Below are 26,908 nucleotides of genomic sequence, written 5' to 3'. Positions count from 1 at the left end.
AATCTGATTTAAAACAAACTTAAAAGTTATAAATCAATATAACATTATCAACATAAGATTAAAGCCCCCCTTCCTCTCAGTATAACGAATTGTTCAATAAACACAGTTTAACGACGATTTGCATTACTAGCTTATGCTTCATTCATTTGTCTTCAGGTGTTTCAGACGATTACGTAAAAGTAATTTTGAGTTTGTAATTTTAGAAAGTTGGAACAATGAAGTCTGATAAGGTTCTAACCGCACGACGTCAATAACTTGCTTATTGCAAGTAAATACTGCTTTGAATTTCTTGTGTTTTCATTTAAAAAACTTATTTGTAAGTTTTTCAGTTTCGATAATATGTTTGGCTTGGAAAAAAATCTTTTATTTTACAAATTTTCTTTCGTAAAGCTGGCCAACAAACATATAGCATAAAACCATGACTACAAGATGATTTATAGCACAAAACCATGACTACAAGATGATTTATAGCACAAAGCCATGACTACAAGATGATTTATTGGGTTTTCGAGCACAAACGGATATTTTTAACATACGCTTCATGCTTTCGTGTACATTTGGCTAAAATGTGATTTTCAAACAAGAATCAAAACCTCTTTACATACCTTGAGAGCTAAGTATGTAACAAATATGGTATGTTAATAGTCCATAATATTAGAAGGAAAGTCGTTGCGTAAAGATTAGAAAGAGAATAACATTTTAATCGATCTTTCATAACGGACAATTAAGCATATATCGTTTGAATTCCTTTTCATTCTTAGTATAGACGTTGTATCATAACCTTTCAGTCAGTGAATATTTACAAATTGAGTTGAATTGCTCAAAGTTCATCAATAATACTCTATATTAAGGTAAGCTTTTATATCAATATAATTTTTATGAAAAATTGGTGCAGTTACATTTTACAAATAGAGATTTAACTTTTTTTTTTTTTTTAATTTCTCTCCTCTTTGCCAACCATTTTAAAACCTCCTTTCTTTCTAAAAGATTGGAAACTAGTAACAAATGGCTTGCGATTAGCTGTGAGATTTATGTCAGCGTTAATCGCATTTAAAAATGAATATGTTAGACATCACTCTGGAAAACCAAAATTTCCTTAATGAAGAATATCATAACGTTGAGCTGCTTTATTCTGAACAGGAAGCAATAATTTAAACATCATTTTAAAGCTATCATCTTAGATATCGAAGCAAATCTTCGAAACATAGCACCACCTTGTAAATGCATATTGGTTCATTGTAAATCCGTGAATTCTCTTCTGAATTCAACGCATATTTCTTGTTAATACAAGTTTTTAAATTGGACGAAAATGAAAATGTTTCTAAGAATTTCTGAACTAAATGAGCTCGATTAACAAATTGTAACGACTTTTCCACGTTAATAACGAATCGATTTTCTAAGCATCGAGATTTGGTTTTTTGATTTTAACAATTAACAACGACGAATAAACTACCAACTTATCACTCATTTGATTTTAAAATAATTTATGAACAAAGCTATTAAATTTCCATTACATACAAAGCTATTAAATTTCCGAAAGAAAAAAAAATGTTATTTTGTTAAAACCGTTTAATTTATTTTTGTAACAAGTTTTGAATAAGAAACTTGCGTAAAAATATTAAACTGCCTCACCTAAAACGTTTGCTTTTTTAAATGCATAAAAAGTTCTATATATATGTTAATAATCTTCAAAAGCTTTGATTAAAACACTGATATAGAAGTTTGTTATTATTTGTTAAAGCCGAAAAGTTCGACGCCGATGCTTGGAGAATTTTCTGTTACTTGTAATCAATTTACAAATTACAATTAAAAATTACTGAAAAATGTTCAACAGTTAAAAGCGTTTTCGACGTTAAATTTCTTGTGCGGAAATTCTCGCGTGATTTTCTTTTAAGATTAAATGAACTATTACTATAATGAAAGTAATTTTACTTAATTTGAATAATTAACTAATTAATCTTCATTCTCAAATTATATGGATGGAGTTTTTTGTAACATTTAATTTTAGCCAAACACTGCTCACGAATGTTTTATATATTTTACATGTAAAATGCATAAAAAACGTAAATTATGTAAAAATCTAAGTATCAACTTGCTTTGTATTTCAATGTTTTCACAAACACACAGCATATTAGAGTTTTACTTATTAAAAAAAAACTCTTTAGATAATGAAGTTTTTAAGGTATTTTTTCATCAAAAAAAATACAGTCGCTTCGGTATTCTGATAAGTTAACAATTACAAGTTTGTATAGGCGAGTCACAAAAATTATTGGTGTTTTTTTTATTAATGTTGTTGCTAGGGTTATTGCAGTTTGTCATATTTTTTTGTTTTTAGATAGAAGTTGTACAGAATGAAGACAATAAATTTTGCAACTGCGTTTTTTTGGTTACTACTTGTAATTGGTATGTTTTATCCTCGAGCGTTAGGCCATTTATTAACTGTTTCAATAACCAATCAGACTAATATTTTTCATAAAACTTTTCGCAATTTTGTTTCATTTCCTGTATGAAAATATATTATGACGTCATTACCATTTTTACATGATAAGTTTACTTTGAAGGACTCAACTCAAACTGATAAGAAGTTTTTAATAAAAAATGTTTTTCTACAAGTTTACAGCAAATTTATCGAGTAAAAACTTTTCAGTAAACATTTTCCAAAAACGGAAGGAAACTAAATCTTATCTTCATCCTTTATCGTTCTTACTTTCATGTTTCTTGTTCTTTACTAGATATTTTATTACGTTTGCAACGCTTTTTCTCGGACGCTTTTCTATTAATCTGGGATTAATCACTCAAATATGAAACTTTTTGTTTTTTTTTTTCATTTTTTTCATTTTCATTAACCTTTTTTGTTGGTTTAAAAATTTAAGAACTCAGGTCTCTCGTAATGTAAATATTATCTCGTAAGATTTATAGCTACACTGTCTATTTATAAAGATCAACCGTGAATAAACATTTGGCAAATAAGAAACTAAGACAATTATTATATGTATAAACTTGTAAAGCGTAAATTCAGAACATTTGGCAAAATAAGAAATTAAGACAATTATTATATGTATAAACTTGTAAAGCGTAAATTTTGAAGAAAAAAAATTCTCTACCCATGAAGTGATAAATTACACTTCAGATTTGTTAATATTGAACTTTAGTTGGATCCCTAATCCACTATCACAGCTAAAGAATCATTTGGTGGTGGTAGTACCGGTGAACTGGGGCTAAGGTGGGGAGAGACGGGGAATGTGCTTTGCTAATAATTTTTAGCTACTTTCATTTTTCCTTTATTCCATTTTAAACAAAGTTTTCCTCATAAAAAATTCGTTTAATGGCAAAATAATAATAAAAAAAAATCAACTTTGTTTTAACATTTATCTCATCAAGTTTGATATTTTATTATATAGCTTCTGGTACTCATGTAAAACTATAAACCTCTTTATTCTTCATTTTATCAAAATTTTTTAAAAAATGGGTTTATTTTTTCATTAGATGCAATGGCTCAACTTAAGAATATTTCCAACACTTAAAGAGAACAGAAAATTCGTCCAAAGGGGAAGAGCCATATTTGTGTGATTTCATCTTTAAAAACGGACTGCGATTATTTTTTCATTTCTTTAGTTATTTATGTTAAATTTTTTAGAGTGGATTATTTTTATTTTATTTTTTTCATTAAAAGCTTGATTCAGCATTAAGCATGGGAATTTCGGCCTTCGAAATCGACGAAATTAAACGAAATTCGTGTTTCAATCTCGTATCGAAATTTATATTGAATTTCGAAAGACGAAATTTTTAAACATTACAAATTCACGAATTTCGAAATTAAAACTTATGTTTAATTTCGTGTCAATTTCGTTACTTTCAATGACCCGAAATTATACGAAATTTTTTTCGCGAAATTAAACAATCCAAAAAATCGAAATTTCGTTCTCAATTTCGATCCGAAATTGAAACACGAATTTCGTTTAATTTCGTCGATTTCGAAGGCCGAAATTCCCATGCTTATTCAGCATAAACTTTATTTATCGGATTAGTTAGGGGGAGGAGGGGGGGGGGGGAATTTTATTAATGTCAAAAATGTGATTCAACCTCGCGGTCTGCAAACAAACAACTTTCAAAAAAAAATCTTCCCCTTTTTTACCTAGTCAATCTCAGAAGTAATGATTTCATCTAGAACATGTTAATTTTTTTAATAATTGACCCAGTTAACTTACTAATACTGGGTATAAAATATTCACACTGTAACAATTCAGTTGAGTGTAACGACACCTAACTAGCGAGATTCTTTCTCAGTGTCTAAGTAGATTATTTATAATCAATAAATAATGGTTACAATGATTTATTTCTTTTTTTAAGTTAATGCTGTTCCACCTCCTCCTGTACAAAATGTTCAAATTGATTCGGTTGGAGTTGATTATTTTGTGGTAAAGTGGGATAAATACCTTAACAAAGTCTATGGCTTCCAAGTCGAATATCATATTTACCCCCAAACTGCAGCTAGTGAAAGTAATACTGCAGCATCTGATGCAGACTCATTTAATGTAACTAATGTTTTTTCTGCAACCACATATCAAGTCAGAGTAAGGCCAATTGGTGGTATTGATGAGACAGCTAATGAATACGGTCCATGGAGTGTTTCTGTTACTTTGGTTACAAGTAAGATTTTCTACAGATTAATAAATTTATGTATACTGTAACAATACACTTTTGGTTTTTTACCCCCTAAATAAAAGATTACATATCACTGATACAATTTTTCTCCCTGTAACCTTCATATTATTTTTACATTCAACTTTTTTACTATTTGTATTGTCATAAAATATCCATAAAAAATATTTATATTTTATGATATAAAGATATTAATAATGTTTATGTGTTAATACATATGGTTTTAAATGTGAAAAAGAAATCAAAACAAAAAAAATACTTTGCATCAAATAATTTTATAAAGTTTTATTAGACAAAGCATAAAAATTATCAAACACTTAGGTATTGTTTAATTTTAAAAAAATATTGCAATTTTTTTTTTGGTTAATAAACTGCTGCTATTATTGCTGCTAAAAAAAAAAAAAAAAAAAAAAAAGGAAAAGCAAAAAAGCAAAAACAGTTTCGTCAGCTAAGGCATTTTGAATTTTAAAGTCAGATTTACATGAAACTGATAAAAATAAAAATAAGTCAGAAAGATTTTTCATTGTGGTTTTTTAATTGCGTATAAAAGAAAAGTTGGTATTCATGTAAATTTACTACCAAGCATAGAATTAAAAATAAAAACTTATATAAAAATAATGAAATAAATATTTAAATTGCTTTATTTGGATTAATTTTAGAATTGTAACCTAATGTATAACCAAACTAAATGAGTTGTGGAAATCTTTGAAATAAGAAAAAAAAAAATTTCAGGTTCAGAAAATTTATAATTCTAATGAACTGAACTAAAGGTTATTCTAAATTGAAGATGTCTGCCTCAGATTATATATATATATATATATATATATATATATATATATATATATATATATATATATATATATATATATATATATATATATATATATATATATATATATATAGTTTTATTACTTAAAAGACAACAACAACAACAACAACAACAAAAATACATTAAAATTTTTATAAAATACATTTTATAATTTTAAAATTTAGTATAAAAACCTTTATCATCCAGATTGCTTTGAAAATTATATTATTGTTTCATTTGGGCAAAATTCTGATATCTGGAAGTTTTTTAATTTATTTTATCCAAGTCTTTAAATTTGTCAAAGACAATAAAGGATTTATCTCTGCACTGAGTGAACTTTCTTTAGTTTTGACTGTAAATTAAAAAATATTGATAGCATTATTAAAAATATCGTACTCTAATTTTTAGGTGGTTCTTACTGAAAGTTTTTTTCTATTGAAAATAAAATGTAACATTTTTTATTTTTCCAGAGGGTCCGTCACCTCCTTCATCTCTATCAATATCAAATATCATGGATACAAAAGCTAGTTTAGCATGGACACCATCTGTTTCCAAAGTTGATAGCTATCAGTTATTTGTTCAAAATTCTGAGAATTTGAAAGTTACAAACCATTATAAAGTGTCCAGTGATGTCAATGAGTTTTTATTGGAAATGTTAACTCCTTCTACACCGTATACAGTTTTTGTGTCAGCCCTTTTAAATGATGAAAGAAGCTCATATTTAAGTGGTGGTTTTCGAACAAATATTGGTAGATTACTTACTTATAATGTATTTACTATTTCTTATGAGAAATTTTGATGAAATAATTTTATAAATTAAAAAAAAAACAGGCAACAATGGTTTGCGTAAGTTTAAAATAACATAAGTATTTTTATAGCTCGTCCAGCTGCTCCAAACAATTTGCAATTAAACAATATCCTTGAAACTACAGCTGATCTCAATTGGGTTGATCCTCAAAATGGTCAAGACATTAGTAGTTATGAAATAGAAGTATCAAATCCACAATCTCCTGAAAATCTAACTACATTTTCTTCCACATCTCTACATTATACACTTATAGGATTGAAAATAGGTACATATTATATTTGCCGTGTTCGGTCAATAACTGTTGTTGCGAATGTAATGAGTGATTGGTCATCAGAACTTGGTTTTAAAACATTAAGTGCAGGTACTTTCTTATAATGAAGTTGATAATTTTTGTTTTTTAAAGTTTTTTAAAATTTTTTAATTTATATGATAAATAGTAAGCAATAATAATAAATAATAATATTAAATGATAGTAATAAGAAATAGTAGTAAGTAAATAGTTTTCAAACTTGTTTTAACCACTCATTTTTAATTTTAGCTATTCCACCTTCACCAACATCTGTTGTAATTTCCAATGTAACTACAGAAAGTGCTACAGTTACATGGAGCACACCATTGATACCATATCCTATTAATAATTACATTATTTTATATTACATCAGTAAAATGCTACCAGTGTCGGTAAAAGTTGCAGGGGATGTTAACTCATATGTTTTAACAAACTTAGCTTCAGGAACTCAATATAGCACAATGGTTCAAGCAGTCATTTTTAATGATGTTCTAGGGGAGTTTTCAGTAGAAAACATTTTTGTGACTTGTAAGTATTTTTGATAAGTACAAAATACTTCTCATAATGCATATCATAATTTTTTTTTAATTTATAAGTTTGATTTAAAATATTTGAAGCAGGGAAAAAAATTATTTTAAATTTACTTTTTACCCTTTGTTGATTTGACATTTAATATGTTTAGCTGGCCCCAAACCTGTCAGCTCAGTTACAATAACTGGCATCAATTATTCATCTGCAAATGTTTCATGGGATGTCTCAGGTCAGAACTACAGTAGTCTGACAGTTGTCTTGTTTGACAATGGTTTAAAAATGAAAACTGCTCAAAAAATTTTCACACAAAATGTGCTGCACTATACTTTTACCAATCTAACTCCTAACAATCCATATATAGTAAAGGTTATAATAATCGATGAGAACAATGTATCAAGTTCAGAAGCTTCAAATGGGTTTCGTACAGGGTTACCGCTAGGTAATAACTGTTAATTTTTTTCTCTTTTTTTTTTTGGCATGCAGGTATTTGTCATCAATATTTGAGTTTCACAATTTGGTCAACAAGTCTTTTTCCAATGTTTATTTTCTACTGACTTCATTCTGTTACTGTTATCATTAGTCTTTGAAAGGATTCATTCAAATGTTTATTGAGTTGTTAAAATTGTTAAAATATTACTTACAATATATAATTCTGAATATAATTATTATGTTTTAACCGTCTTCATTTGCAATACAACTAAAATCTCTAATTCCTATTAACATTTACTTCATTTTAAAAAAGCAGAAAATTTATTTTTTGTTGAAGGAGATTAGTTTTTGCCACAAAAAAAAGCCCCTTTCAAATACCAGTACCAGAAGTGATTGGAATTAGTGGCAAATAGTAATATTGAAAACAGTAAATCAAATCAATAGAGTAGGTACAATAGAATAGGTACAACAAGGTAGGTACAATAGGTTGGGCCAAAACATTACAGTCAAAAAGCTCTTGGTCCAATTTTTGGTCTTTTATTTCTTGTTTTGGAAACTATTTTGTTGTTGTTTTTTTTTCCTGCCATATTTACACATGAATAAGTCTTAACTATGCCATACTCAAATTATAAATATCATTACTGACAAGTGTCAAGTTGCTAAAAATGACCATGCTTCCTTGTTTTAACTGGATCCATATCCACCATATTAGCAGAATTATATTTAATGAGTGTCATCAGTTTGAAGTAATAACGTTTTTTTCAGAAGTTTATTCACTGTATCAATGCATTTTTAAAAAAAACCAAGGTCACTTAAACTGAAACATGTGGTTGTAGTGATCTTAATAAGTTGGTTCAATCCATAATTATCTGGGATGATATTATCTACGATAAGTTATTTTCAATCAGATAATTAATTCTAATAAAAATTCAATAATAACAAAAATAGCAGTAACTGGAAAATTCCTCTTTACAATTAAAGTGCATTCAGGCTTCAAATTTATGTATTTAACATAAAGCTTAAGAGGGCCTACTTTCTTTTATATATTTCTACATACTAACTTATAATTAGAGAATTTTTTAACAATTGATTTATTTCCTTTTATTATTAATTCTGACCATGTCTGAAGCTATCTTCAAGTTTTTGAAGCTTGTCCTATTCCCTTAAGTGGAATAATTCAATGAAAAATTTAAACATCCTTTCTAAAATTGCCGCCGAAAAGATAATCTATTGCACTGAAATAACATTCACTTTATAGATGCTCTGAATGCTCCCAGTAATCCTTCTGTTACTATCCTTAGCCCATCAAGTGTTCTTTTTCAATGTGACAAAGTGTCCTGGGCTATTAAATATCAAATCAGTATTGAAGGAAATCCAAACCCAGCAGTTCCAATTAATCGCACAGATGAATTCTCTACAACCTTAGATAGTTCTCTAATTCAAAAGATGCAAATTAATGACCTGATTTCTGGGTACCCATACAATTTACATGTGCGTGGTGTGTTTGGAGATAATGGCTATGTTGGCCAATGGTCAACTGTTGCTGCATTTTCTTTATGTAAGTTGATGTGGTTTTCTTTCGTTGAATTTTTCGATTTTTTGTGTTGGATGCAAGTAAATCTTTCGACTCAAGCTCTTCAATTTAAACAGAATAATTTGATTTCATGAATGTTTTGCAATTACATCATTTGGAAGCTTTTTACATTTTATAAGATGGTGGAAGACCTCCATCCTATATTGACATCACGGATATTGATGAAAATAGTGCCATAGTCCATTGGACCCCTGGATACGACCAACAGACATCGAATCAAGTTGATGTGAAATATTTTATAAGATTAGAAGGCACTGAAGCTAAAAACAGTTGGGTGAATGCTACGTTTGCAGTACCTCAAGGATATTTGTCTTTCAAGTTCCCTGATGCATTAATCAGCAATGCTCATCACAAAGTGTCCATATTTGCTGAAAAGGATGACGTCAATGGAACTCTCAGTGTTTATGAATTTAAAACTGGTAACGGTAAGTTAAATTATATATCGTAACTACTATTAGGTCTATGACATAGGACGTTTTTGTAGACGTAAATATTATTTAAATGGTAATTTTATATGCTATATATAAGTATTTGCAAGTTTGAATATGAATTAAATTTAAATTTTAGTTTCCCCTCGGGCGGTCTTTTACCCAAAAATTAAATTGTATGAGAACAAGACTACGCTCTCGTGGGAAGGTATTTATGAGCGCCCTGATATCATATATTATGAGATCTCGTTACTATATAACTACCCCAGAGTTACCAAAACCGCAACATTTAAAACACCTGACGCCAATACAACAAGTTATGAATTTTTTGGATTGGAGCAGGGGATAGTCTACTATACTGTTGTTAGAGCTGTCGTTTCGTCACAAAATCTTTCCAATTCTAAAGGAGTATGGTCAACTCCACAATTATTTACACCTAAAGGTAAGCAACCGTTTCATTATAGTAGTTTTTTTTATTCCATTTGCTGCATTATGTTAATGCTTAAGGAGTGTTTCGTTTTTGTTACCAGTGCTGCTCGCTACACCTGAAAATGTTGTAGTTTTTGAAGCTGACGCTTCTGCAAAAATTGAATGGAGTGTCATGGATTCGGCTGGTATCTTTTACTTTGAAGTTGAACTCTCTACATCAGATCTTTCCACTGTTATTGTTCAAAGAACGAAAGGATCATCGAGCTCAATGGTGATTGAATCCTTGGTTCCTAAGACTTACTATCAGTTTAGAGTAAGGGCTATCGGATTTAATGATAATGCTGGAGAATGGTCAGCTTTAGGGGGGTTTGTTACTCAAGGTAAATGCGTTTATTTAACAAGCACTTAGTTATTTTTTAATGTTTCGAAAAAAGATTTTTGAATAGGATATATTTTTGAATAGGATATAGAATAAGGATGGAGTAACTTCATTCTCCGTCGGTCGGTCATTGACCGACCGACGGAAAATGGAGTTGCTCCATCCGTCGGTCGGTCATTCACGATATAACGAATTAAGGGAAATTGAGATTTATGCAAAATTTGAGAAAAAAATATTTTTTTTATATAAAAGTGAAAATTTCGATTGGAGATTTCCACAAATTTGCATATTTTGTTCAAACCCTGATTCTCCGTCTCCCCCCTCAAGCTCCCTCCTTAAACCTTGGATTTCAACGATCTATGCCATCGTGCATTTACTTTTTATATTTGCTAAATAGTGATATCACGATATCATGATGTATGTTTTGCTTTCTCAACAGGTGAGACAGTTTTCAAAAGAGTAAGTCAAACCAGTAATCGAACTAATTCTGGAGTCATCGTCGGAGTAACAATCGGTATAATCGGTGTCATTATTGCTCTTGCTATTGGAGTGAACCTCTGGAAAAGGAAGTACAAACCAACAAAGTTTAAACAATTTGATACCAGTGTGAAATTTTCAAAAAACAAAAAAAAAAGTTACACCAATGGAGAAAGAACACTTGCAGAAATGGAAGATCCTTCGTTTGCGGTCATAAAAAACGAAAACAAACTCTATGTGTAGCGCACGAAAAATCGATGTCAGTCGGAATAATTTTTTGTTGTGCGCCACTCGCATTTAGAAAAAAATCGGTTTTTTTATTTTTAATCTTAGTGAGGGTTACGTAATTTTTAAAGGTAACTTTATTTGATAGGAGCATAGCTCTAATGAAAGCCATTCGACTAAATATGTGTTCTTTTTAATTGGTATATAGAAATATATAAAAGTTAAGTTTTATTTGCTGCATTTTCACCCTCCCGTTCCACTTATTGAAATCTATAAAAAATGAACAAAAAAATTCAGAATTGTATATGAATTTTAAAGAAGTCTTATAAAACTCCTATAGAATCCCAAAAATCTAAAAAGATTCTATAGGATTTCTAAAGAGCTTTTTGCTCTAGGTAATCGTTAATATCCCTTGCAAATTAGGGTTCGGATTAGGTTGGGCGAGTATAGTTTCAAATTCGTGATTGGCACTTACAATTTGTGATCGCTTTTAATATACTTGTCACTTTACCATTACAAAAACTCTAATTGTGTTACTTTTTTCAGGTACGACTCCATCTGTCGGTTTGAGTGCGCAAGTTATAACAGGTATCGGAATAGCCGCTTTTGCAGTGCTTACTATCATCGTTGCACTTGCGTTACTCGGTTTGCAAAAGAAATGTGCTAAGAGATTCAGCGTCAGCGTAAGTTATTCCAAAAACGGCGCTTATGAAAATTTTGACGAACTTATTGAGCCTGCTGACGATGCAATAACAAAGCAGATATTTAGGTTAATGTACACTTAGCTAACGCAACTATATTTTTCAAATTTTAAATGAGAACTGGAAAAAGTTGAATTCTATCTGCATTCTCTGTTAACACCAAAATCTGAGTTAAAAGAGCAAAGTACTTTATATTGTTTGAGCTTAAAATTAAAAACAACTTCGCACCCATCAGGTGAACTGACAATTTTTTTTAACTCCATATTTCCTTATTTTTAGTGCGTACCATCTTTTTTATCTAAATAATAACAACTATAAATTCATTGATAGCGTTTTTAGTGAGCTATCTGCTGAAGAAATCCATTAGCATATTATATCCGTAAAAATTATAATAGATATAAAAACTCGGATAAACTAAACTGTCAAAGAAGGTTTGTAATAAAACGAAAAGACTTGTCTGTTGAAACAAATGACGGAATCATTGATTTCATTTTTTTAGTAATTTTTTGCTCTACGCATTTTCAGATGCCAAAGGCTGTTAATACAACTCAGGTCGTTTTTGGTCATGTAGCGGAATAGCTTTTCGAACTGTTTCCGATAATTCAGTATCTAGATCGAACAAAAATAATTTAAAACTCAACTTTGTTAAAAATTCATCAAAACATAACTAGTGGCGCACCCAGCCCTCCCCGCTCTCCTGAAAGCCAGGCAACAGAAATATGCAGATTTTTTTCAGAACCGTTTCTTTATTTCACATATCATAATTATCCAATCTATCTAATAAACCCATCATGTACATCATAACCAAATGTTTTATGAACAAATAAAAAAAAGAATTTCTTTTTTGCTACTTTCAAATTTATTTATTTTTTAAAAATTTGTCTACACTAAATTTAAACAAGCCATTAAGGGTTCGCAACCTACATTTTGCCGTATCTTCTACAACTGTTGATTTTTAACTGCATTACCAATTTACAAGTGAGTTGGTTACAATGTAGTTACCATGCCCCGCTAATTATATTCAAAAGAGAACGCCAGATTCTCTTTTTTGATGAGAAGAAATTTTTATTTACTCTGAGATCGAAGTGCCCAACAGAACAAGGCAAACATACAAAAAAAAAAGTTATTTAAGAAAAGTTCATCGATAAATGTTCTCGATAAACGTTTGAATAGTTTCAGCTTTTTGATTTAGCCACTGTGTTCCCCAGGTCTGAATTTTCTTTTTTGATAGATGGGTATATATTAGTAGACATGTATAACATTTAGAACTTCTGAGGTGTTGAGATTTTCGAAAAGTTTTTGAAACAAAAACTTCAAAAATCAACTATAACTTATCCTATACAAACGAAAGCACAAAATAAGAAAACTTTATGTTAACTAGTTATATTATAAGTCTGAATGGTAAAAATAGTTTACTTTTCAATATATACTTAAATTATAAACATTTAAATTATAATTATTTGATCTATTTTATGTTTTTTGATGCAAATTCAACAACACTGGATTTTAGCCGTCTTGCATAATCTTTATGGTTAATTCTTCGTTTGTATCTACTCCCCATTTTTTTTTGAACTCATGATGAATAGCTTCTCCTGTTTGCTCACAGTAAACTCCTAGGTCGCAGTTGTTAGAATGAAGAAAAGGAAGTATATGACATACTGCTATGTGAACTTTCCATGTAACAGTGAGCTCAATACCCTCGAATGTGTCATGCACATATTCAATTAAATCTGCATAGGACTTTTAAAACTCCAGAACAGCAGTTTCGATGTTATTCCCTGCTACCATACCAAATGCTTCTAAACTATACTGGTTCTAGAAGAATGTTTTTATCTTTGTTTTAATTGCAGGAGTGATCTTTTGAATTTCAGTTGACTTTTTACCGAACTGTTTAAGACAAACAGCACACGTTTTATGTAAACATTCCGCCATTTATTAATTTCGCGAGTTTTCAACCGAGTTTTCGCCTTCCAGTAAAACTTTATCCAACTCCTTTAGAAGTTTGAAATGTCATAAATGGTGTCTACTAATGTTTACTACTGACTACTGAAAAAGAAAAATCAGACCTAAGGAACAACTCAACCTGGCGGTTACTCTGGTCCACAGTGTATCGCAAATATTGCATGTCTTGCGATCACTTAAAAATCTCGTATTTAATGGATAGTGAAGTGCTAGCGTTACGTTACAGGAATAAAAATTTGAAAAATTTAAAGTAAAATTCTAAATAACATACTTATATATTTATAAATGAAAATATAAAATCCTTCAAACCTATTTCTGCGTAAATGATTTCTTCTTCATGACCAGCTTCAGCAATAACTTCAGCCCTGGAAAAAAACAATGCCAGGATGTTTAAGCCATCTCAATAAATTGTTTGATAAATTTTAGTATAGTTGACAACTATTGGTTATACATTCTATAAGATTCTCGTGGAAAAAAAAAAGTGTTTAACTCAATTTTTTCTCTCTTTCAGTTTCAAATCATAATATGGAAAAGGTACCATAAATACATGTTTTTATAGTATTATTTGTAAATTTAATATCTTCTGAATTTGTAGGAATATGATTATGAATTTTTTTACATTAATGCCAATGACTACAGTGAACATATTGGCACTCTTAACTCCATCCCGTACTTTCAGTACCTTTTCTCCCAGCCGGTCACATTTTACCTTGTTTATTCTATTCCTCATATGAAAATGAGCAAATGATAATCACTGTTTAAAAACTTGATATGAATGTTTATCCCATCAATGATCCCAATCTCATATCCCAATGATCTTAGATTGATTATAGATGTCTTATCAAAACTCTCATTATTGATAATGAAATAAACATGAAATAACATTATTTTCAAAAAATTAACAAAAAGGTAGCATAAATAATATAAACATTCAAATATGTTTTTATATATTTTTATTATGAAACAACATATTTAAAAACTTAAAAAAAAGTTTTAGAGACACATCACTCTTTGTGAGTCACAACAAAAAATTCAAATCTCGTGGAAGTCAACCACACAATTAAAATTACTCACCATGGATTGCAAACAGCACTGTGTCCCCAAGATACATATGATGCATGTTCATCTCGAGCAGGAGAACAAGCTGCCACATATAGCTAAATAACCAATAATTAAAACAATCAAATTATTAAAACTTGAAGAATCGCTATAAAAACAAATCAAAAAAATTAAAAATCTCATATAATTTGGCTTGATGGTCTAAAGCTAAAGAATTCCCCATAAATTTTTACCTGGTTGTCTAGAGCTCTAAAAAAATGCTAGAAATTTTTACCTGGTGGTCCATAGCTCTAAATAGAAAAAGTAATAAACAGTTAACACAGTTTTTCATCATGGATCTTAAACAATAAATTTAAAGAAGAAAATTTTCAGATCAAGTTTTGAATAAAGCATAAACAACTGTAACATCAGACCTTGCTCTTTGAACAAGCTGAAATAATTTAGGTCCAGTAGTCATTTCAAAAGCAGCAGGATAGAGAAGGAGTTGGCACCCTAAAATGTGATATATAGGAAGTAGAATATAAATGTGCGGAAAATTAAAAATACTTTACTTTTAAGTTTTATGTTTCATATAACAATAATAGGCAAGAAAAATAACAAGAAAATGTCAATTTTCATAGGAAAACCAAAACAGCACTTCATTAAAATACAGATAGCAACCATTTGTTAAATTAAATATTATTTTGATAATTTAATTAAAAACATTTTTATAAAGAAAATAAAAGACCTTCTTCAGCATATTTTGTAGACATTTCTGGAAATCGAATGTCATGGCAAATACCAAGACCAACTTTTAATGAATCTAAATTCAACATTCAACTGAAATGTGATTAAAAATATGATTAAAACTTTTTTTTCTTTAAATCAAAATTTAATTCTTAAAGTTCTTAAATTTCTTAAAATTTAAATATTTTAAGAATGACTTTAGGTTGAGGTTTCTTTTAGACATTTAAAAAGTAAAGAGTTCATAAAGTTAGTCCTTTGTGTATTCTACTGGTTTCAATCATTAATAACTCTGCTATGCAAAAGTTTTTTGCATAACTTTTGCATTGCAAGATGATCAAAGTTTTTTGTTCTGAATTAAAATAAAACATGAAAAATAATTAAAATTGCAAAGGATACACAGTCTTGTGGTCAGTTTGAAAAATTAAAGAAGTGGAATAGCTTTATTATCAATTAGTACCAAGTATTGCATACAAATAATTCTTCAGATATAAAAAGGTTATCATTTAAATTTACCAACATTAAATGTTGTTAACTTTGTTCCAGGATTAAAAATTTCTGACTCTTTAAACTTGATACCACCAGGAATATCAGCATCAAACAAATGCACCTATAAAAATTAATGCATAAATGTATATATATAAAAAAGATTTAAATAAAAATCATAAAGCCTTAACTAATTACAAAAAAAAAACAGTCAATTATTTTTGATAAGAAGTTTACTTTTCGATGTTTGGCAATATGGATATATAAAAATGTGGAAATATATTTTTATTATTGTTGTATTAATAAACTTTTACCAAAATATTTATATTAAACATGATTCATTAATAATGACAAATAGTTAACCTTCCGATGTTTTGCAATAAGATTTCCACTGGGTCCATATACCAATGATGTATTGTACAATTTACCATCTTCTTTTTCTGGTATTGAACCTCCACATAAATATATAGAAAGATCTTTGGCAACCGAAGACATCATTTGACTAGTTTCTCCAGGAACCATTTCTGCATAAGGCAAGAAAGACTGAACTCCCAAAGAAGAGTTGAAGCATTCCTCAAAGAAAAAAAACTCCATTGAAATGATTATCACAGTTGTCTTTAATCCCTACAGCTATGTTTTTAAATGCAAACATTGTTAGCCATTATCAAACAAATTTTAAGTTACAACAGTTATTCATTAAATCTTATGAGTTAAATGATCATTTGATTGATAAATAAGTTTTACTGGAAGACAAATTAATTGAGCATTGTGTGATGCTGCTTGCTTTATGAGTTCTCGAGCATGAGCAATATTCTTCGCTTTGTCATCTCCTACATTCATCTGAATTAATGCTATCTTCATTGCTAAAATTTATTTAAAAAACTTATACATAACTTTTAATGAAATATTGAAGATATTGTGAAACTTAAAAAAATGATTTTCCATAGAAAACTCCTTGTTATTGTCTGATGTTACTGTCTGATGTTACTGTCTGATGTTACTGTCTAATGTTACTGCCTGAATATATGATATGTAGTTATTGAAAAGCCAGTCAAACCAATAAAATCTTAAAAAAATTTAGTGGTCATTTATAGTGGTAATAGCAAAAATAAGAAAGTTAGGGAGGGGATAAAAAATATTATTTTTTATTTTGTTAATGAAAAAAAAAAAAGCAAAACAAAAAAAGCAAAACAAAAAAACAAACAAAAAAAAGCAATTATGACATGAAATAATAAAATATTTTTTGTAAATATATTTTCTGTTCTCTAAAATGTTAGTAAGAAAAACAAAAACAAAAGGAAAAAAAAAATGAAACTAAAAAAAAAATAATTTTCATTAAATTTTCATCTTTTTGTTAGATATTTTATTTATATATTTTCCTATAGTTCACCCTGTAATAATTTGCATTTGTATATCCCACTGGTTTTAATCATAAATAACTCTGCTATTCATTTTTTTTTTTTTTTCTAAATGAACATTTAAAGAAAAATTTTCCTCTTAAATAATAATCACCTCTTGACATCATTAACCAATTATTTGAATAAACTTGTTTAGTCCAGGTTTACCACTCTTCAGTTCACATGTGCTCATATTAATAGAACAATCATGTCAAAAATGCAAGTCAAACAGATATCTATGATGTCATCTATAATTTACACCTTTTGTGACAGCACTTTTTAACAGATTCATTTAAAACTGAAGTAAGAATCAAGTTGCGTTGAAGTTGGGGATGAGGTTTGTCGGTAGACTTATTGCATATATAATTATTTAGTTTTATAAACAATTCATTAAATCAATAATCACATGCATCTCTCAGGCATTGCATATTACAATGCCAAACTGAGCAGCATTCAGATTTGATAATCAAGAAACTAAATCACACTCTCAAACAGGATGTTGCGACTCGTTGGAACAGTCAATTTTTTCTTTTGCAATCATTGTCATGCCAGTTAGATCATGTCAAGTCTATTCTTGCTGATTCAAAGCAGTTTGACAGGCTTGAGCAACTGAACAACGTTAACGAAAAATTGTTGCATGACGTCTTAGAACATTTGCATTCCTATAACAAGCCCACTGTGCAATTGTCACATGACAATGTGCCGACGTCCCCTGATGTATGGCCAATGCTATTTCGGTCAGTTTGTAAAATCAATGGTTCAGACAGCGACAGTATGCGTGATTTGAAGACAGCTTTTCTGTCCAGCTTGAATGAAAAATATATTATTCATCCTTTGCTCAAGCTATCAACACTTATTGTTCCTTCTTACAAATACTTGTCTTCCGTTAACACAGAAGATCGCAATTTTGTTTATTCAGAGATGCGAGCATAAGCTTCCGATGATGGCATTGATTGGTAGAAATTTGTTAACTACTCCTTATCCCACCCAACAACAAGTCGTCTTAAAGACAAATTGAAGACGTCTTGAAATTGGTCTTAAAGATGTCTTAAGCTGGTCTCAAATGAAACACAGTAAGTCGTCTTATCTAGACGTCTTAAAGTTGCCTTATTTAAGACATCTTAGAGTTGTCTTAAACTGGTCTCAAATGAAACACAGTAAATCGTCTTATCTAAGACGTCTTAAAGTTACCTTATTTCAGACATCTTAAAGTTTTCTTAAACTGGTCTCAAATGAAACACAGTAAGTCGTCTTGTTTAAAACGACTTAAAGTTGTCTTATTTAACACGTATTGAAGATGGCTTAAACTGGTCTCAAATGAAACACAGTGAGTCGTCTTATCTAAGATGTCTTAAAGTTGCCTTATTTAAGACATCTTAGAGTTTTCTTAAACTGGTCTCAAATGAAACACAGTAAATCGTCTTGTTTAAAACGACTTAAAGTTGTCTTATTCAACACGTATTGAAGATGGCTTAAACTGGTCTCAAATGAAACACAGTAAGTCGTCTTATCTAAGACGTCTTAAAGTTGCCTTATTTAACACGTATTAATGACGGCTTAAAAAGACGTGTGTATATATATATGTATATGTATATATATATATATATATATATATATGTATATGTATATATATATTATATATATATATATATATATATATATATATATATATATATATATATATATATATATATATATATATATATATATATATATATTACATATATATATATTACCTTCTAGTCTCCTTCCAATACAATATAATCGAAGACACTTACCAATTACACATTTGTAAAGGTGGGTTTCTTTAAAACTTCTCTTTCCACCTCTCTGTAGATCCATGTTGAAATTAATCATTTGTGAACAATCTAATTTCTAAATTCGATTAGTTTCTCAGAAATCTGTAAAATATGTGCTTGTAATAACCTAGCCATAGGACCTTAACGAAATAATTCAAAATTTTTTTGAATTATTAGTTGGTCTTTTGCATATTGTCGAGACAGAAATCCAGAAAAACACATTTAAAACCAGCAGCTATAAGAAGAGACATATTTCTGATGTTGTTTATACGACTGGCAGCTAAAATCGTAGTCTGTCCGCTTACAAAATTTTTGTTCTTCATTAAACACTACCCTTCCTTCCTAAGAACCTTTGATAATGCCTCTTTCACAAGAATAATATCCAGTATGAGCGCAACAGTCCATTTTAAAAATGATCTTCCTGGGGCATCACAGAAAAAAGCTTTAACTTTAACAGTGTGTACAACTGATTTTATTGTCAGATAAAATTGTCCGCATAACTTTATAAACCATACAATTCTTGTCATTCTTCCGCAATTGGAATTAAAGACGTAATTAAAGACTCAATTAAGGAAGGAATTAAAGCATGGACGTATAAGAGGTGGACGTGCAACTTATTATTTTAGTTTAAACTTTTAGTATTAGTTTAAACTTTCATAGTATTTGTTTAATAAGACTGTTCAGGATAAAGTAACTACTTCACGTGTTGACAAATTATTAAACAAATTACTCCAGGGTAAAGGAAATTAGTTGTCGGCACAAACAGATTTTATCATTTTTTCAAGATAAACATTTGTAAATTTGGACACGTTTTTTCGTGTAAACAAAGTCTGTCAATGATAAAATAGACCTGTAAAAACAATTTTAAAATGACTAAAAAAAGTATAGCGAAACATAAAAAAGCTTAAATATAATTTTTTGTCAAGATCTGGTTTCATTCAACCTTCGTTCACCAGCCTTAAATTTATGTATTTTTTAAGATTTATTCCCATATGCCGCCATTTTTTGCGTCGACTACTCTATAAGCTCCCCAATATATATTCCACTGTTAGTTGTTTATTGGTAGGTGCATTTTCTAATGAGTATTTTTTAACTTATTTGATAATGCAAAATCTTTTAAAAAGTTATTCAAATTTATAATTATCTTGCAAAATGCGCCAGATATTTCATGTTTTCGTTTTTCATATTTCATATATTATTTCATTTATTATAAAAAGCACATAATAACCCATTAGTTTTTGTCAAATAAAATTTAGTTTATATATAGCTGGTAAATCATGTTATGTTAATGTTAAATACTAAGTTATTCTTGCGGTTTGCCATAAACTGGTTTTGCTAAATTCTTTAAAACTGTGACAAATTATTTTTTCTTTCTTGTATTTATATTCATTTTGTGTATAAGTTATTTATCCTTAACTGTATATTTTCCTGTTGTCAATCATATATATATAGAAAATTCATTAATATTCATAAACCAGAAGACTGCAGCGATATGGTAGATGGAGTAATTCACTAAACATGGAGCCATTGTGCTCTAGGTAGCTACAAAACTTCTTCATAATTCGTATTAACTATTACCTCTCAAGTTATAAATGTATTCAAGTAAATGATCTAATTTCTTTTCACCATCCGCGTTATTTCTTAAAGTATTATTGTTTATAACAATAGATTTTTAAGAATGCGCAACTAGCATGGTTTGCAAAAAAACAAAACTTTTACACGTCCATCTCTAATACTTCCACGATTAAAGACATCTTAAGCTGCTTATTCAAAAAGACGTCTTGTTAAGATGTCTTAAGGACATCTTAAACTGGTTGTTCCGACAAACGTCTTGTTAAGAAGGCTTGCGGACGTCATAAACTTGTTGTTCCGACAGACGTCTTGTCAAGATGTCTCACGGATGTCTTAAACTGGTTATTCTGAAAGATGTCTTGTTAAGATGTCTTAAGGATATCTTAAACTGGTTGTTGGAAGATGTCTTAATGAGGTGTTGAAAAGCCGTCTTAAACACGTCTTTAACTAGTTGTAGACGTCTAGACGAGTTAAAGACAAGTTACATACGTCTTAAAGTCGTCTTATGTTGGGTGGGATGATAATGATGATGATGATCATGATCATGATGATCATGATGATCATGATGATGTATCTACGTACGTACGTACCTTCGCATATGTATGTATGTATGTATGTATGTATGTATGTATGTATGTATGTATGTATGTATGTATGTATGTATGTATGTATGTATGTATGTATGTATGTATGTATGTATGTATGTATGTATGTATGTATGTATGTATGTATGTATGTATGTATGTATGTATGTATGTATGTATGTATGTATGTATGTATGTATGTATGTATGTATGTATGTATGTATGTATGTATGTATGTATGTATGTATGTATGTATGCTAAGATGCTTTCATCACTTTGGAAAAAATTAATATTTAAGCAAAAAATGCTTACAATCCCTTGGAGAGTATTGCATTCTTCCTTCTTATCTTTGTTATTTTTTTTCCTCTCTTCTTTTTCTCTAATTTATATTGAGATGAAGGTTTGTATTTAGAATGAAGTTAAATTGTACATAATTATATTGAAACTAAAGTTTATATTGATATATTAATTATATCAATTATTTTGAATGAACACCCAAGAAATGAAGACTTAGTTCATTAGAGGCTTTGTTTTCAAACAAAAGAAAATTGAAAAAAGTGATGTATATACGCATATTGTCCGTTGTATAAAACCTTCTATCGCACCTCCACCTGCTTATTCTTACCGAGATTCTTCTCATTTTCAACAGCTATGATAAATGTTGCATATTAGTTATGATAATTGCTGTCAAAACAAACCCACTGGAAACTCTTATGTCTTATCTTAGAGCAAACAGTTTTTATAGAAGAATGTAAACTATAAACATTAACTACTTTACTTTTTAGTAAACAACTATCTAATGCATAAATAGCTCGTGCGCAAATTACGTATAGCTTGCAAATTACGATTAAACTAAACAATAATGACGCAGAAACATATAACAATACTATAAAACAAGCAAAGTTATTCGTATTTTACCATTTATCAAAATCTCTCTTCTGACTATTTAACTTCAAACTTTTTTTTATTCAACTTTTTACTATTTAATTATTTTTTTAAACTTAATTTGACGTCATGTTCGTTTCAAGTTTCCTCAAGTGCCGCCCTCTTTAGGAATCTTGAGGATGCTGCAAATACCAATGTCCTTTTTACTGCTTCATCCCATTCGAGGAATTAACAGTTTTTTTATAAACCATAATATGTTTTCCGCTGACTGCAGAGACCAGAGAAAGAGATATCACTGAAACAATGTGCTACGATATTTGTGCGCCATCTATGCAAAGCGAGTCACCGTTATGTCTAAAAATATTCAGTTGGCCAGAAGGATCAGGGGAGAACAAGCTTAAAAGTATATTTTGAAATAAAACGGCTATTTTCATCATTCGTAAAAAGAGTTATTAATGAAAATTTAAGAAAAATTTGTTTCAAAGAACAAAATCACAATGAGAAAAAAGATGAAACCTTAGTTATACCTGTTTTGAAAAATTTCTTTGAGAATTCTTTCGTGCAATGAAAAGGTCCGCGCGAGAGGCCTGATATGGTTCCGTCTTAGACACCTGTTCATCCGATGGTATACAACCATCGGATGAACAGGTGTCTAAGACACCTGTTCCGTTTAACGGAAAAGTTTGGCGAAATCCATGAAAGGATTTCGCCAAACTTTTCCGTTAAACCGCGAGACTTAACGGAAAAGTTTGGAGAAATCGAATTGTTTTGTTCTATTTCCCATTTTAAACTTTAGAAGAAAGTTTTTGATTTTTTTCTAAAAGTGAAAAAGTACTGCAAATTTTAGCATCACTTTTCAAAGAAACAACAACGTAGGCTTGAAAGAATTTATATTTAAACGAAGTATTTAGAAAAAAAAAATTAAAAATAAAGTGTATTTTAAAAGTAATTATTATTTACTAAAACTATTAACTCATTTTCTCCCAACAATTAAAATGGAATATAGAACGAAATCATTCTAACTTCGCGAAATGTTACACAGTTTTACATTTTGGTCTTTTGGTAATATATACAGTGCTTTCAAAAAAGTTATAATAATAATAAAAGGCGCAGTAAAGTTCTTAGTTTTTTTTTTTTTTTTTTCAAATATCATAAAAGAGTAATCATTTTGCACCACAGGATAAATATTTCTCTAAAACTAAAATGTCCAAAAGAAATTTACTTTATGTTGTTATGTTTTTAATTTTTAACTCGAACTGCTTTTACTGTAATTTTTAATTAATATTTTAATTTATCTGTAACTTTGACAACACCCTATAAAAGGTTGCATAAAAATTGCGTATCCAGTTTAGTCACATTTAATACCGTTTTAAAAAATTTAAATAATATCTGAAACTTAAGCAACTGTTGGCGCTTTTTACGTGGACGAAGTTTGAAAAGTTTCATATCAAATTTACTTTTTGCTCTAGCGCTTTTAACTAGTTGCTGACAGTACCAGTTTTTTTTTTTTTTTTTGTTTTTTTTTTTGAACTTTGCTGCTGTTCTAGGCTTTCATAATGACAATAATGTGAAGTGCATGCATTCTTTAAAAATACGTTAATTTTATTATTATGGCTTCTCCAAAGCTGGTTATGGAAGAGGTTGTTTTTTGTTGTTTTATTTTTTTTACTGTTAGCTGTTATATTTATTTTGTATTTAATTTCATAGTTAACTAAAAAAAGGGGGTAGTTTTATTCTTGATAAGAAACAAAATAAGCTGAATATCAAAATAATAATAATAATAATAATAATAATAATAATAATAATAATAATAATAATAATAATAATAATAATAATAATAATAATAATAATAATAATAATAATAATAATAATAATAACAATAATAATAAGGCCTTCTCACCGAATGACAGCTGAAAGTGGTTTCAGGAATTAAAAAAAACTTGCTTTTTACCTTCTTATTATTTTTTACTATTGAAAATTAACAAAATTTGTTTTTGATGCAATAAACCTTATTGTTAATAATGTAAGCCATATCAATTGTAAGCACTCACTAAAACTTGTCTGAAGTTAACAACATCTAATGGTACGAAAGAATAAATAAAAGGATTAAAGAACGATGTTTTTGACCTGTTCAAGATATCTTAAGGGGTCGCGAGGAGTCATGCAAAATTGATTTTTTAAAAACTCATCTAAATGGTGTGCTAAAAATGGTGTGCTAAATAAATTTTTTTTTGACAAATTATTCTTAAGTTACTGTATAAATTTTTTTTGACAAATTATTCTTAAGTTACTGTATAAATTTTTTTTTGACAAATTATTCTTAAGTTAATGTATAAAATTTTTTTAGCTATTAAACAAGTTTTGGTTGCGTGGTAATAGAATTTATAGTTGTATTTTATGCTATAAATATGCTAAATACTGTGAAATCTTTCATCTTACATGCAATATTTGTTCTTGATAATGATCTACCGATACCAAATCCAAATGTCTGATCTCATTAAGTATGTTGTTCTCAGAATCTAAGACAATAGATCTGATAATGGATTAAATTGAATGGAAAAAAATTATCATATACTGACAAAATAGGTCATTATTTTTGTGCAAATTGAGTGAATTAAAGGATCAAATTGATATGTAAAATAGCTAACAAACTTGCATAGCCTTGCGTATTCAAATTTTATGTAGTATATTCAATTTATGTAGTATGCGTTGTCTGCCTAGCACAGCTTTTCAGTGTTAGCTTTTCAAATAAAAATTATTATACAAGCTTTCTTCTCTACTTATTTTTTTTTACTTCTCAAGCTGAAAACATCTATAATGATGAGGAGATTGACACACCTGCTTCTGAACTAGAACCGTTATATAGGGGAACCTGTTGTTCCTTTGACCACGTTGTACCTTTAGTCACTCTGTCATATTGGCCGACTATTATCATTTTGCAAAAAATTGAAGTGCCATTTGAAATATTAGTCCATGACGACTCTTTTTACCTTAAAATATCATGGTTGGGGAAGATTGTGTTGATCCACAAGAAATTATTAGTTTTAGCTCTTAAAAAGTAAATATTTATGTTTATCTTATTTTAATAACAAAACTGTCATAAATAGTTGTTTGGCTAATTTATGATATTACTTACATTAACCAACATCTTTTTTTTATTATGGAAAAGTTTAAATAATTATTTCTAACCCTAAATGGGGTTTGAGATGATAATTGTTGAAGAAACCCATCTCATGTACCTTTGACCAGCGTAGGACGTTGTACCTTTGACTGGTTTGTACTGCGCTTTAATTTTTTGCGAACTTAAAGAGGACACTTTTATGAAATTTTTCATCAAATTTATCAGACAGCTGTACTCTTGCATGTAAAAATCAGCGAAAAGCGTACTATTACTTTCTTGCTGGTATTTTGAAAGTTTTAAATATAATATAAGTGATAAAATAATATTAACAAATTATATTTTTATATATTTCTATATCTTATGCATTGTTTTATTTAATTTATTGATAAATAAGAGTAAATTTTACACTTGACACACAATCCATTATTGGAATGTATATTTTTATGTACTTATAATGCTTGATAATCAGTTTTAATAATTAAGTTAGTTGGCAGCTGTAGCAGCTTGATAATTAAGTTGATTATATAGTTGTACTTGATTTCTGTACAGCAATAAGGAAGTAAGAACAAATAAATATATAATCATTTCTGTTAATATGTTTTAATCTTAAAATGCCAAGGAGTAAGGTTGGTGTTTTTCGTAAGAAGATTTGCGAGAAGGATATGTTTGATGCAGTGAATTTTGTTCTTCAACAAAAAATGAGTCTAAGTAAAGCAGCAAGACATTGCAACATTAAAAAATCAACTTTGATATATCAGTTAAAGCAGTTTAAAAAATCTGGAAGAACCCAGTATTCATATTCACTTAAGAAACCAAAAAAAGTATTCTCAACAAAAGAAGAATTAATTTTGGTAAAATACTTGGCAGATGCTGCAAATATGCATTATGGGCTTACATTAAAGCAAATCAGATTCTTTGCATATGAGTATGCTTTAGCAAACCATAAAAAAATTGAAACTTCATGGATAAAGAATAAATGTGCTGGTGAACAATGGCTATGAGATTTTCGGAAAAGATATAATGATAAGTTATCCCTACGTAAACCGCAGCCAACAAGTCTTGGTAGATCTTCTGCATTCAATAAAGAAACTGTAAGAATTGTGTTTAAAAATTATAGAAATGTTTTAGAACGTTATCATTTTGAGCCATCAAACATTTGGAATTGCGATGAAACAGGAATTACCACAGTTCATGTACCACCAAAAATCCTAGCCCCAAAGGGCAAAAAGCAAATAGGAAGTATGACTAGTGCAGAACGAGGCAATAATGTAACAATGATTGCAGCCATTAATGCTACTGGAAGTAGCATTCCACCATTACTTGTATTTCCGCGTGCAAAATTTAAGGACTACATGTTGAATGGTGCTCCTCCTGGAAGTGTAGGAGCAGCTAATAAGTCTGGATGGTCAAATGAAGTCATTTTTCTGCAGTTTCTTGAGCATTTTATTAGTAATGTACGACCTTCGGTAGAAAAACCAGTTCTTTTGTTAATGGATAACCATGAAAGTCATGTTAACATTTCTATTATTGAATTAGCTAAAAGATCGGGCATAATTTTAA

General features: G+C 29.2%; 2 protein-coding genes and 1 long non-coding RNA gene across 9 annotated transcripts; 1 reads left to right on the top strand and 2 right to left on the bottom strand.

The window, feature by feature from the left end:
• The first annotated feature begins 747 nt into the window (after window positions 1-747).
• On the top strand, window positions 748-12,083 carry LOC149877832 (tenascin-R-like). 4 transcript variants are annotated; one of them, XR_016447832.1, is made up of 13 exons: window positions 748-851; window positions 2,336-2,403; window positions 4,351-4,650; window positions 5,941-6,219; window positions 6,349-6,639; window positions 6,817-7,095; window positions 7,250-7,537; window positions 8,786-9,085; window positions 9,241-9,546; window positions 9,689-9,991; window positions 10,080-10,358; window positions 10,797-11,190; window positions 11,606-11,736. XR_016447832.1 is itself a non-coding variant. In XM_090073669.1 (12 exons), exons 2-12 carry the CDS (start codon window positions 2,352-2,354, stop codon window positions 11,075-11,077), a joined length of 2,958 nt encoding a protein of 985 aa, XP_089929795.1. In that variant the 5' UTR covers window positions 748-851; window positions 2,336-2,351; the 3' UTR covers window positions 11,078-11,288. The 4 variants fall into 4 exon arrangements, 3 of the variants coding, with proteins under 3 accessions (XP_089929795.1, XP_089929797.1, XP_089929796.1); XM_090073669.1 differs by lacking the exon at window positions 11,606-11,736 and having other exon boundaries at window positions 10,797-11,288; XM_090073670.1 differs by lacking the exons at window positions 748-851; window positions 2,336-2,403; window positions 11,606-11,736 and adding an exon at window positions 4,043-4,151 and having other exon boundaries at window positions 10,797-11,288.
• LOC145181958 (omega-amidase NIT2-like) lies at window positions 12,080-18,115 on the bottom strand. 3 transcript variants are annotated; one of them, XM_090073715.1, is made up of 10 exons: window positions 17,503-18,048; window positions 16,735-16,853; window positions 16,354-16,563; window positions 16,021-16,114; window positions 15,509-15,583; window positions 15,195-15,273; window positions 15,056-15,071; window positions 14,797-14,879; window positions 14,032-14,087; window positions 12,080-12,369 (listed from the first exon to the last, which is right to left on the bottom strand). In XM_090073715.1, exons 1-10 carry the CDS (start codon window positions 17,513-17,515, stop codon window positions 12,299-12,301), a joined length of 816 nt encoding a protein of 271 aa, XP_089929841.1. In that variant the 5' UTR covers window positions 17,516-18,048; the 3' UTR covers window positions 12,080-12,298. The 3 variants fall into 3 exon arrangements, 2 of the variants coding, with proteins under 2 accessions (XP_089929841.1, XP_089929842.1); XM_090073716.1 differs by lacking the exon at window positions 15,056-15,071 and having other exon boundaries at window positions 15,182-15,273; window positions 17,503-18,115; XR_016447845.1 differs by lacking the exons at window positions 12,080-12,369; window positions 14,032-14,087 and having other exon boundaries at window positions 14,799-14,879; window positions 16,025-16,114.
• A 4,255-nt stretch (window positions 18,116-22,370) lies between these two features.
• Window positions 22,371-22,948, bottom strand: LOC149877831 (uncharacterized). 2 transcript variants are annotated; one of them, XR_016447890.1, is made up of 3 exons: window positions 22,889-22,948; window positions 22,755-22,838; window positions 22,371-22,581 (listed from the first exon to the last, which is right to left on the bottom strand). It is a non-coding gene; the product is annotated as an uncharacterized LOC149877831 (long non-coding RNA). The 2 variants fall into 2 exon arrangements; XR_016447889.1 differs by having other exon boundaries at window positions 22,755-22,915.
• Window positions 22,949-26,908: the final 3,960 nt, after the last annotated feature.

Source organism: Hydra viridissima, unplaced genomic scaffold (assembly GCF_058129835.1).
Source record: "Hydra viridissima isolate aposymbiotic clone 2 unplaced genomic scaffold, HvirCarnegie_v1 scaffold_16, whole genome shotgun sequence".
Lineage (NCBI taxonomy): Eukaryota > Metazoa > Cnidaria > Hydrozoa > Anthoathecata > Hydridae > Hydra > Hydra viridissima.
Note: the sequence above shows the minus strand (reverse complement) of the source record. Positions and strands in the feature narration are given on the sequence as shown.